The sequence below is a fragment of the Tripterygium wilfordii genome, chromosome 2, assembly GCF_013401445.1.
Source record: "Tripterygium wilfordii isolate XIE 37 chromosome 2, ASM1340144v1, whole genome shotgun sequence".
NCBI lineage: Eukaryota > Viridiplantae > Streptophyta > Magnoliopsida > Celastrales > Celastraceae > Tripterygium > Tripterygium wilfordii.
Window position 1 is genome coordinate 10,608,891 of NC_052233.1, and position 11,982 is coordinate 10,620,872.

Below are 11,982 nucleotides of genomic sequence, written 5' to 3' on the forward strand. Positions count from 1 at the left end.
GAACGCAGATAGCGTTAAAGCAACAATTGGGCCATTTCAGCCCGAAACCGAATGGGTCCGATCCCATAAAAGTCTCGTGACGATCACGAACGCGACTCCCCATTTTCCCGCCATTTTGAAAAAGAAGAACCTGCGAAATGGAACTGGAAAATCGAGCGGATAAAACCCTAAATCTCCTTCGAAGCAGATTCAGATTCTGTGATCCTAGTTTCATCTTCAGAGCTCTCTCGGAGTCTCCAGACGGAAACTACAGGTCAATTTCGATCTTAAATTTAGAACTCTCTGTTTGGTTTCCCGAAGAAATCCATGAAATAAATTGCAATTCACGATCGACAACAATTAACAATGTAGGATAGATTGGATTTTTCAGTTTCTTTGGTTTGTTGTCTGGTGCAGTAAACTGAAGTTCACCATTTCCAGTTCAATAACAGAAGCTTGCAACAACTCGATTCTGCTTCTTGGCCCTCCGCGGTTCGGGGAAAATCGCGGTATGGCCTTTTCTTTTACATGAACTCTTGGTTGAGGTTCTTATAAGATTAGGGATTTTGGTTTTTGTTTTAATTTTTCTTCAATTTGTATGGTGGTATTATATCAGGTGTTGGAGCTTGATATTAGGGATTTGTCGCTGGAGCAGGCTGATGCAGTGTCTCTGGTTTTTAGACTTGCTCCTCCTCTCATAAGTCCTAAATTTTGAATAGAAAATTCATCTCCTACTGGATAGTAACAGGAAGATATATATGTTTTGACTTTCTTTTCCTCTTCAAAACCACCACACGAAGCATGTGGAAGCGAGGGAAACAAGGCCTTCACTTTGAAAACATCGCCACGGCTAAATTAAGGTCAAAAACAGTGTCTAATTTAGCTGAGAAATCAAGCTATCTCTGTTAATTGATTTACGTGTTCGATAATTTGTCTCTCTCGTCTTTGGAGTTGTTTAATTACTTCCTTGCTCAACTGCTTGTGTTTGTCGTCTTCATACTAGAACAGGCTAGTGTTTTCCGACCATCTCATTAAAAGACAAGACTTACAGCACTTGCATTAGTATCTGTAAACTGATGCAAGTATTGTTGTTCATCATAATCTGTGATGAATCTGAAAAATAGAGACTTTGCAAAGAGAATCTCTACTTCTAGAGATTTGCAATTCTAATCTCTCTGAACACAAAATATAATATAATAATCTCCAGAATCTACATTGACAGAAACTGAAAAGCTGAAGTAAGATTAATTCTCTATATTCTGCATTGCTTGTGTCCTCATATGTCTGATTCAATATTCTAAATTTCTACCTCAATATGCTATAACTTGGCTGTAATTGTTGAAAGCAGAATAAGAAATCTTCACCTCACCATTCTGTATCATAAGAGTGAAGTATTCCACCCATTTGTCTGCAAGTAAATATGGTTGTTTTTTGTTGGCCTATTCGAAGATTGTAAGGCACATAAAAAAACACAACAGAAAGCTCCAAAATTCATGTCAAAATCAATTTTTGAGAGAGACCAACTATGAATGTATTCCAAACCCCTCTGCTCTCTCATATACTGAAAATCCAGAAAGAAATGAACCGTTTTCTGTCATAGCACATGGGTCCCTCCTAAGATGCTACAATGCTCTCTTTGGCATGCTCACCAGAAACAACAAAGCTCCCTAAATATATCCCCTAAATTTAAATTTTGCCTTTGAATCATCCGTCCCCAACTGCTACTAGCTGTCTATAAATCCTATCTGATACCCATTCCTTTTCAAACTTTCGACATCTACATCAGGAAGGAAACATATGGCTTATAATGTCACTTATACAAACTTCTGTATCTTCAGGTGTTCTTCCTATGGCGGTGACCATGACACAAATAAGTACAAGCTGAACAACGTTAGAGTGAACGGTACGCCTACCAGACCAGCTAAGACCGACAAGCTCAGACAGAACGTTGGAGCGGCCACCACTCTCACTTTGGTTGGTGAAAACGGCTACATAACAAGAGAGAAAATAAGGCAAAATATTCCAACCAAGAAACAGTTTGTGGATCCTCATCGCCAGGGGCTTATGATAGAAGGCGGTGTCGGATACAGGCAGACAGTTGTTATCCGATCCTACGAAGTAGGTCCTGACAAGACTGCAACAATTGACAGCATACTAAACCTATTTCAGGTGATAAAAAAACACTTGAACTTGCTATATTGTTCATCCCCTTAACATGTGTTCTTAGAAGCATTTCAATGTGTGTGTAGGAAACAGCACTGAATCACGTCTGGATGTCGGGACTCCTGGGGAATGGATTCGGAGCTACACATGGAATGATGAGGAACAATCTCATCTGGGTCGTCTCCAGAATGCAACTTCAAGTAGATCACTATCCAATCTGGTATGTCCCTGTCCTATCAAAAATCATCATTATTGACAGAATAAACCGAGATCAGCACAAAGCAACAGGTTGATCAATGTAGCCTAAATAAAAGTGTCATGCTAATCATTGCCAAATGCACAAGACTAATGAAATGAAAGTTAATAGTCTGTCGTCCAAGTGAGGCAAATGCTTCAGCACATCAACAGCCCCCAAAGTAACATACAGAGTCTAGCTGTAGATGGAAATGTATTTAGCAACACATCGACAGCATGACATAAATGTTTTCAGCTAGAAAACATCTGTAACATCAAGGAATAAGAAAAAAAGTTAACTCAAACAAGAAAAATATCAAGGAATAGGAAAATGAATTCAAACAAGAAATAAACTATAAAAAAAAAAACACATTAACTTTGTTGTATCATTCACACACTCCCCACACGACCAAACTATATTTCATGTCTAGATGTAATAACTAATAAGATGATGCCAATAAAGAATATGTACACTCCTTGCAGGGGTGAGGTACTGGAAATCGACACGTGGGTTGGAGCATCAGGCAAAAATGGAATGCGACGAGACTGGCTCATCCGAAGCCAAGCTACAGGCCACATCTTTGCACGCGCTACTAGGTTCCTAATAGAACTTTCCATCACTTTTGGTCTATGATCTACATCTTCATCATTTACACTAACACTCAAGCTTCTTCTGATAACTTAAAACATGAAACAGCACTTGGGTGATGATGAACCAGCACACAAGACGCCTATCAAAGATGCCAGAAGAGGTTAGAGCCGAGATTTCCCCTTGGTTCATAGAGAAGCAAGCAATCAGAGACGATATCCCTGAAAAAATACGTAAGTTGGACGAAGCCACATATTGTAACTCTGACTTGAAGGTGAACATTACAACCAAAAAATTTGAATTCATTCTTGGTGCAGATAAAAGTACCAGGGCTCTAACCACTATATTTTAATCAATTTGTAGCCAAAGAGGAGTGATTTGGATATGAACAATCACGTAAACAATGTCAAGTATCTGAAGTGGATGCTTGAGGTACAGTACAAACAACACCAACAATCTTCAAGCTTAAGGTACTTCCTAATGTGGCTGCCTCTAATTTGTTTTCTTCATCCATTTTTTTTTATGCGCAGACCATCCCAGATCAAGTTTTGGAGAGTCATCAACTTTCTGAGATCACACTTGAATATAGAAGGGAATGCGGAAGTTCAGACATAGTCCAATCGCTATGCGAACAAGATAAAGATGGATTTTTGGGTGATGGAGTGAAACACAGTGGTGACATTGGTCTACTCAATGGATTCTCTTTAGCATCAGAAATTATTGGGGGGAATGGTATACTGGGGTCCTTAGATAAGATGCCAATAAGATATACACATCTCTTGCAAGCCAAAGGAGAGCCTAAAAACGAAGAAATAGTCAGAGGAAGGACCACATGGAAGAGGAAGCTTTCTACCCTGCCATTCACTTCCTAACAGAAGTGATCATGGTAAGTGCAGGGGTTTGGTAAGGTTTCTAAATTCATGCTAAGATGCCAAAAATATTTGTTGGGCATTAAAGATGGATTTGCTCAATATCCCCCGACTTTTGTGTTCTTTTCCTTTTAGATCCTTGAAAGGTATCAGAACATAATTAGTCATGGATTGCGTTTTCTTTTTTTTTCTCTTGTAAGAATTGTGGGTGTGGGTGGGAGTGGGTTGGTTTTGAATCTATGACCAATAGGTCAGGGGATGGGGTTGAGGGTGCTACCATCTCAACAGGGGTTGAGTTAGGTAACCCTTTCATGGATTGTGTTTAGTAGAATAAGCCGAGTGATAATTTCTTTTCTGGTTGTGAAAATTGCTATATGTAAATAGGATAGGAAGAGAAAAGGGTACCTACCTGCCCGTGTGTTTTCATAGAAATTATTTGGTGAAGTACTAAAGAGTAATATATGAGAATTATGAAACTATACCTGATTATGGCATTCCCCTATACTTAGACGCACAAGCATGCTTTTATCGCTTAACCAGATGTCTACGGACCAAAGCTTGAGCAAGCAAATCATGCGCTATAAATACCCAAAACTTCCAGCCCTTTTTAAAACCTGTCGATGAATAGAACTAAAAAGCATATTTATTTTTTTCCAATAAAAACATGTAAAATGTGTCATAATCACTAATTCACATTGCTTATTGAAATATTTGCTGCAATTTAACTGAAAGCCATTGATGAGCTTTGTAAGGTCCATGAACAAGCTTTGGAGCATAAAACATGCACCAGTTCAGAGCACTACCTCAACCTCACATCACCATTCTTTTTTCCAACTAAATAGCTAGAATACTCTCTCTCAACCTTCTATAGAAATCCTACTCTTGCCTTTTTATTTTATATTCACCTTATCTACACATTAACCCGCACACAAACAACCACCTCGATCAGAGCAGCGGATAAATAAACCAACGTAGCTTGTAAACAGTTTAAAGTTTATAAACCCTAACAAGCGAATGTGTTAGCATCCACAAATGTGAAGCATAAAAATAATAAAAACGTAACAGAACTTGGAACAAATGGATTCAAAATAGCTCATGCTCATAAGTATTGTATAAATATTGTGATAATTTTTCCTTCTAACCACCACTCTAAATAAGCTGTGATCCACTAACCTAAAAGAATTAAGCATTTACAATTCCATGAAGTAACAGGTATTTACAACATTGATGGACGCCTGAGTAAAAGTAATAAGGAATAAAATAATAGAGTACCACACTGCAAAATTATTGTCTCTTTCTCCTCAAGTTCCTATGCAGCTGCCAAGACCATACTGCCAGGAATATCACGAGGACCATCGCTATAGATATCCAAAAAATCAGCAGCCACATAGGCATTGGTTTAGGATAGAGACCTGTGGTAACAAATACCACCAGGGCATTAATCTCTGAAAAACTGGATTAAAATATAATAAACGTAAACAATAACAGATAAACATGTCAATTTAGAATGAAGTTAGCATTTCAAGTAGTTCACCAAAAACATAGGTTAAAACCTACCATGTCCGAACTTGATGCAAATGAGTAGTTCAATAATGCATATAGCAAGGGACAGCCAACAAAATGCTCCAACTTTTTTCACAGGTTTTCTGGGAAATCAAAACAAAATATTCATATTAGTAACACTGGACGAACACTCCAGAGAGTAATGTAACATCGCATTAAGGCAATGACAGACACTGTACCTGTCTTGAAGGTATGAGTTGTATTCACGAATTGTGGGAATTGCAATCAACCACCACAATATCAACCTATAGATGATTAAAGGGTTTCGAGGAGGAATCCACAGAGAGAACTTGAGAAAAAATGTGTTAAGCTCTACTGTCATAAAAACAATGCAGAGACTTATAACTTGAAGGAAACGCCAGGGACCAAGCAAGGGATGCCACTCGTCTTTATCCCATTTCGCTGGTGTAAATTGTCCCAATGTTCGTTTGACCTGATAACAGCAAAGAAAAACTACCTAACTTGATTGCATTCATAACATTGAAGCTCCAAATAGAGTGAAAAATAACCAAAGCTAACAACAGCACCAACCACAACATATTTCGCAAGAGAAAAGTTCATATGCATAGAATGTGTTTTACATAGAACCAGCAGAAAAGTCTCCCAGAAGAAACTCCATGAAGAAATCAGGAAAACATAAATTATCATGTTGTGGAAATTTGAAAACATTAGCTACTGCATACTATCCATAACACCCTAATAAAACCATTTAGTGATCAAATCACAAAAGGAAATTCCCTTACTGTGGCTGGGAGGATGGAGGGGTAACTGTAAAGAGTTCACAATGCACACATCTCTCTCTTCATGCGAATAATTTGCAAAATATGAATATTTAATGTTCAACATAATGACAATTTCCGCATGTCTATGTCACAATCTTTACAGGCAAATGAAAATGTCGATCTGGTAGGCAGATGAGGAGTTGCTATGGTACTATCATTTTCAATCTCTTGTCAGAGAGAATGAATCACAATCTAATTTTCAAATGCAGATCAGATGCAAGTAAATATATTTCAGCAAAGACTGGAAAAATGAAAATCTTAAACATGGAAGAACAGTAATAAAATTTCTTGAACATACTTTGCCTAAAATATTGGGCTGGCGGCTTATTCCAACCCACTCATATGTTTTCCCATCAAAATACCTGACAGTATGCATGCCCGCCCAGATACCTGAAATACTTTCAGAAAAGAAATTGTCAGCGTAAGTGATGGAATATATACACAATTATCATTAAAGCCCGTTTAAGGCTGTTACATAAGTTCAAAGACTGTTAGAATATTGACAAGTCAAAAACTAAAAATAACTCATCAGAGGAATGAGAGAACATCAGAGGAATGAGAGAATTTTTATAGGAGAGAGTAGGAGGCAGCGAGGTAGACCTAGAAAGACATGGCTTGAATAAGAAATGATATGAATTTAGTAGGAGTGGATGAATGTATGATCCATGATAGAAATGAATGGAGAAAAGAAATACATGTGATGGATTTCCAATGATGTTCTCATAGACTCGTGTAGCCGACCCCAAACTTTTGGGATAAAGGCTCAGATGATGATGATGATGAGAAGAACAAATGTTAACCCACTTCATTTATCAGTAACCTCTACATAAGTCATACTGCCTAAGAGACATTAGCCCACTAGGAGCCCACTTAACAATTGGGTTGAACCAAGAATGAGAAATAAAAGAAAAGGAGGGAAAGTGGAAATGGTTCATGCTAAATCCTCTTAAAGGTGTATTCAGTATGGGTGTAAAGGAGCTTATGGGTGTAACTATTACTCTAGCGTAAAACAAAGCCTCTACCTACCCCTGTTACCCACTTTTACAATATTCTGACATTTACATTACACATTAACAGTTTCTCTTGGAACACAACAGATTAAATTATACAGGTAAAGAGACACTCATACCAAATACAGGTCAATAGTCACCATTTTTATCCAAAAACAATTAACAAGCCCCTTTACCCTCATAACTGTGAACCTTGTAAGTGATACTCCCTTGATCTTTCACCCCCAAACAAATGCACCCGTAGGGGAAAAAAAACAAAAGAGGATTCATCTTATTATATGAACAGAATCCAAATCTAAGTTTAGATTCCCATGTTCTTCATAAACAAATTTTCAACATCACATGATACTTGCCCTCAAGGAGAAGAAGATGATGGAACAAAAATAAGAGGTAAAGAAAGAAAAGCATCTTACCAAACCAATTGCAAATCAGAATATCGAGAATTATACTGTCCCACCAGCACTCATTAAAGTTCGGTAACATGTGCCTAAAGGTAAACTGAAAAACCAAAACTGAAGTTAGTTTAGAAAAAAAAAACAATAATAACCAAGCAGACAATATGAGGAACAAAAAAATCAGATACAAATGTTAACAAATACAATGAACATAAATAATTGAAGGAGAAACTAACCTCCAACAGCTCAAATCCAATTGATAGCACCCACAGAAGGGGTTGATTACGGATTAATATAGCCTTACCCCACCATCCAAAGATATGAGCTAAAACAAATTCATCAAAAAGTGTGTCCTGGAGAAAAATAAACCAATCAGAATTCAGAAGTCAAGGTAGCGTAGGGATAATGTAACTGCATGCAAAATGCAACAAGTGGAGAGAGAGAGTGAGAGAAAAATCATTCTTAAATATGTTCGATAAAACAAACACAAAAGGGGTCGGGGGAAGAAGGACAAAAAAATGAAACAAATGGGTTGTCAAAGAAGATTTCATACATAAACATTCTTAAACCTGTTTGTAGGACTTTCAGGCACATAAATCCGGCAATCAGCACCATATGACCTTTCAGGGAGCTCTGCATAAAGTCAACAAAAAAAATAATACTGTTAGAAATAAGTTAACGATCCAATTTCAGTAACAAAGCCAAAATGACAATTTTGTAAAGCTCAAATCACTTGCCAACACCAAGATCAGGATGTAGAAACCTCATAAATTGTCGAGCATCATCACGCTTCTGGGAAAAAAGAAATTGTGAATTACTATCAGTGATCATCGCACAATTTCAAGGGTCCATATACAATAAAAAAAACATTCCAGATTCTTAAAATCGCAAGAGCACATTCACACATACATGGAGAGGGTAAAAGAAAGAGAGTATGCAAAAGCAGTTGCAACGTAGGTTCTCAGCTTGTAAAAGATTTAAAATTTGCTCCACCAATAATATTAGAGAGCAGAATATAAATATCCACCAAAGAATGATGCTGCAGGAAAAATGAAATATACGTAAAAAAGGTTCAGGTGGTCAATTTCAAAACCCTATTAAAATTGGTTCGACTAAATTCCATACTGATTAGTAAACAATTTTCTTTTGGGTTTATGATTTCATACCCACCTGTAAACTTTATATTTTCATAAGAAAACCAAACCAGCCCAACCATGTCAGGTCAGATCATCATTCTCTCAATCCATTGCCAGTTGGCAATGTAAATGCAACCCCAAAAGTATAATGGTCTTTCTAGGGTCTAGACATTCCTTTGCCAGTTGTCAATGTAAGTGCAGATAAATGAGACGTCAGGATTCACATCAAAAGAAACAGGGAGGTTGAAAGGAAGTGAGAAACCAACTTGGAAAAGCAAAAATGTGAGGGAGACAAGGTAAACAACAGCCATCCCATGAACCAACCGCCAAAGTGCAGGATGAGGCCTAATAAGGATCCTGTAAGAAAATACATATGTTAAAAGATAAAGCTAACAGTCAATCACCACTGTAAATCCAAGGAATTCAGGAAGGAAAAAAAAAAGGGCGGTGGTTGGGGAGGGGCATTCCACAGTTATTGTCATCCAATTGATTTCCAGTGAGTTTAAGAAAATATCTCCATGAACACTGAGTGTATAAAGTCAACACCAAAAAACTTCCATTACAATCCTCCAGACATTCTTTTGTATGTCAAATTATTGTATGTGCTTAGCTGTGATTTTATAAATTACGCTCACAACAAATAACCATACCAGAGGGCAGAGGAGAGAGAATTCAATGTAAAAAATAAGCTATTTTGAAAGTAAACAAAGTATAATACATGATGCTAACTACTCAGTCTTAAACTTACGTTGATGGAGCCTGCAGCAAACAATATGCAAGAAAGACAGCAATCATTGCCAGTACACCCCTACAAAAAGTACGCGGAGGAGAAAATTCAGTCTAATATCACAAAAAGAGATTCGACTAAAACAATATAAATCAAAATACAAACCTTTTGACTGACGTTATCATATCACCTGAAGCACCACTTTCCGTGTCAAGCACACCACTTGCCCAACTGATTCCAGACAAACAACAGGGAAAAAAATATATTAATTGAACACAATTGGAAAAGGAAAAGTTAAAAAAAAAAGTATGGAACACAGAAAGATACCACATATTATATAAACAAGATCAAGATTGTCACCAAATTATCCCATTAACACAAAAGAGAAATAACGCTAATCAGAAGGCAGTCCTCCTCTTGATATAAAAAGGATTAGGGTGAAAGACTCAAATGCATTTTTGCAACAACTAGAAGATATTTGTTAAACGCAATCAATTAACTGAAAAAAAACCAAAAGGCTGGGGGCAGAGGAAGGCTAATATAAAAAATTACAACATATAATAGCAATTCAATCAAATAGCTTTGATGCATTTAAAAAAGACCACCAAATGGAAAAAGGGCACTAACATCAGAAAACAAGCACCGATCAGTAGCAATGAAATGGTATGAGGTTTATATGCCCATGCAGTCCATGGATCAAATTCGTCATCAATACTTGATTGGTCAACATCACCATTTTCATTGACATGATTGTCCTTTCTCCTCAGCCTCCTATGGCCATTAGGCTCCATCATGGCCTGTAATTAAGAGACAACCTGCAAGCTGCAAATACACCTTTTCAGAGAGAGAGATAACAGATAAAAAATAAAGAAACACAACCCCATGGTTTGATAGGAAATAATTATGTGGGTAATTTTAAACAAAGCAGAACGTGTACAAACAACCTATCCAGTAAGTTTGTACAAGAAAGTTTGTACACGAAACTCGTATATCAACGCCATTTCCCCCAAGTTTAAGGGAACAGTAACCAAAAGCGGCAACATAGCCACCTTAAAAAAGAGGGGAAAACAAAAAAGCAAATCATGATGAATAGAGCATCCTGTGCGACCAATTGACATAACAATTGAAACTGAATTGGCAAGGTTTGCCTCAAGACAAGAACCCATGCAAAACCGATTACAAGGTACTGGTTATGACTTAACAAGCAATCATTTTATGTCGTATCAGCTAAATCCTTAGAAGGAACAAGAATCAACAGCAATGGAACATCTAAAGGTCAAAGAAGGATGAGAAATTGACTTACAGACTATTTTTTTGACAGCTAAATATCACAAGCTAAGGATTCAAGATTCAAAACAACACTTTAACCAGAATCACCTGAGATATCTAAAAATCCAACTGATGAAATGAACTGACACAAATTAACACCCAAATCTTACATTCAAGTGAAGGGATTAAGATTTTCACATACCATTGGGTACAACCCAAAAACATTATTGTAGGACAACAAACACTATTAACTCTTCATGTGAAAAGCATCACTGTAAAAAGGGCGAATCAAGAACTGAACTTGTTTCAGACACTGTGCTCTCATAGACTAAGTCCATACAGATCAAAAAAAATATAAAATAAATCATAAAAGAGCTAAAAATAGACTCCCAGCCACCTAACCACCCGTTGATCATATAACTGTCAAACAGTAAAAACTATTGAAATCTGTGACAAAATGTCAAAAAGTGCCTAAATGCATCATTCTATTTCTGAGTTCAAAATTATATGAACTAATACAGATACAAATTAAGCAAATCAATGGATGCAGTATATAAAAGCAATTCAAGATTCAAGCGATGCATGCGACCAGAAAGCTACCGAAAACACACACACTGAAAGAAAAAGAAGATTGAAAGCACAATTTTAATACAAGCTAAAATGATGAACAAAAGCAGATGAAAACGATAAAACAACACCTAGAGAATCAAACAGAGAGAAACCAATACGTCTGTGTATGTATGCGCATATACACACACCATATAACGTATACATGCACCGAGATACGCAGATAGAGATGGGGAGTAGAGATTACTTTTCAATAGAGAATTGGAAGCCAAAAAGTAAAAAAAGATTCAGAGACAGAAAGATTGCTTAGAAAGGCAAAGTTGTTTTTGTCCTTCTTAATACATACGTGTTAGGGCAAGGAATCCCTGGCCGGACGATTGAAGGAGACCGAGAAGATTGTAGCCGTCGGATCAGAGACAACAGAGAGTTCAATTGTAAATTGAAACGGTACAGCAAGAAGTGAAGACAGAAGAAGAAGAACGAAACAGAAATGGAAGATAAGGTTGATTTGTGTAATTTTATACAAATCGAAGTTGCAGATTTGCAGTGGCAGAGACGAAAGTGTTTTCGCTCTCTCTCTACCTGTGACAGAGCGGCGAAAAGGCGAAGGTGGACGACGATGATAATGATGACGATGATGATCCGCCAAATTAATAAAATAAAAATAAAAATAAAATGCAGCGAGAGAAAGTACGACGG

At 37.1% G+C, this 11,982-nt stretch overlaps 2 protein-coding genes across 9 annotated transcripts; one reads left to right on the top strand and one right to left on the bottom strand.

Moving 5' to 3' along the window:
* The first annotated feature begins 115 nt into the window (after positions 1 to 115).
* LOC120014714 (palmitoyl-acyl carrier protein thioesterase, chloroplastic-like) lies at positions 116 to 4,336 on the top strand. 3 transcript variants are annotated; one of them, XM_038866761.1, is made up of 9 exons: positions 116 to 253; positions 397 to 488; positions 596 to 652; positions 1,818 to 2,148; positions 2,229 to 2,362; positions 2,860 to 2,973; positions 3,074 to 3,239; positions 3,329 to 3,397; positions 3,496 to 4,336. In XM_038866761.1, exons 3-9 carry the CDS (start codon positions 639 to 641, stop codon positions 3,835 to 3,837), a joined length of 1,170 nt encoding a protein of 389 aa, XP_038722689.1. In that variant the 5' UTR covers positions 116 to 253; positions 397 to 488; positions 596 to 638; the 3' UTR covers positions 3,838 to 4,336. The 3 variants fall into 3 exon arrangements, with proteins under 3 accessions (XP_038722689.1, XP_038722696.1, XP_038722679.1); XM_038866768.1 differs by having other exon boundaries at positions 119 to 488; XM_038866751.1 differs by lacking the exons at positions 116 to 253; positions 397 to 488; positions 596 to 652 and adding an exon at positions 662 to 839.
* Positions 1,988 to 11,982, bottom strand: LOC120014683 (CDP-diacylglycerol--serine O-phosphatidyltransferase 1-like). 6 transcript variants are annotated; one of them, XR_005471610.1, is made up of 15 exons: positions 11,630 to 11,982; positions 10,075 to 10,269; positions 9,613 to 9,678; positions 9,469 to 9,528; positions 8,987 to 9,077; positions 8,322 to 8,376; positions 8,138 to 8,217; positions 7,821 to 7,937; positions 7,603 to 7,687; positions 6,478 to 6,569; positions 5,577 to 5,830; positions 5,392 to 5,480; positions 5,107 to 5,246; positions 4,317 to 4,448; positions 1,988 to 2,370 (listed from the first exon to the last, which is right to left on the bottom strand). XR_005471610.1 is itself a non-coding variant. In XM_038866727.1 (14 exons), the coding sequence occupies exons 2-13, from the start codon at positions 10,239 to 10,241 to the stop codon at positions 5,119 to 5,121; spliced, it is 1,284 nt and encodes a 427-aa protein (XP_038722655.1). In that variant the 5' UTR covers positions 10,242 to 10,269; positions 11,630 to 11,981; the 3' UTR covers positions 1,988 to 2,370; positions 5,107 to 5,118. The 6 variants fall into 6 exon arrangements, 4 of the variants coding, with proteins under 4 accessions (XP_038722655.1, XP_038722637.1, XP_038722660.1 ...); XR_005471609.1 differs by having other exon boundaries at positions 1,988 to 2,375; XM_038866727.1 differs by lacking the exon at positions 4,317 to 4,448 and having other exon boundaries at positions 11,630 to 11,981.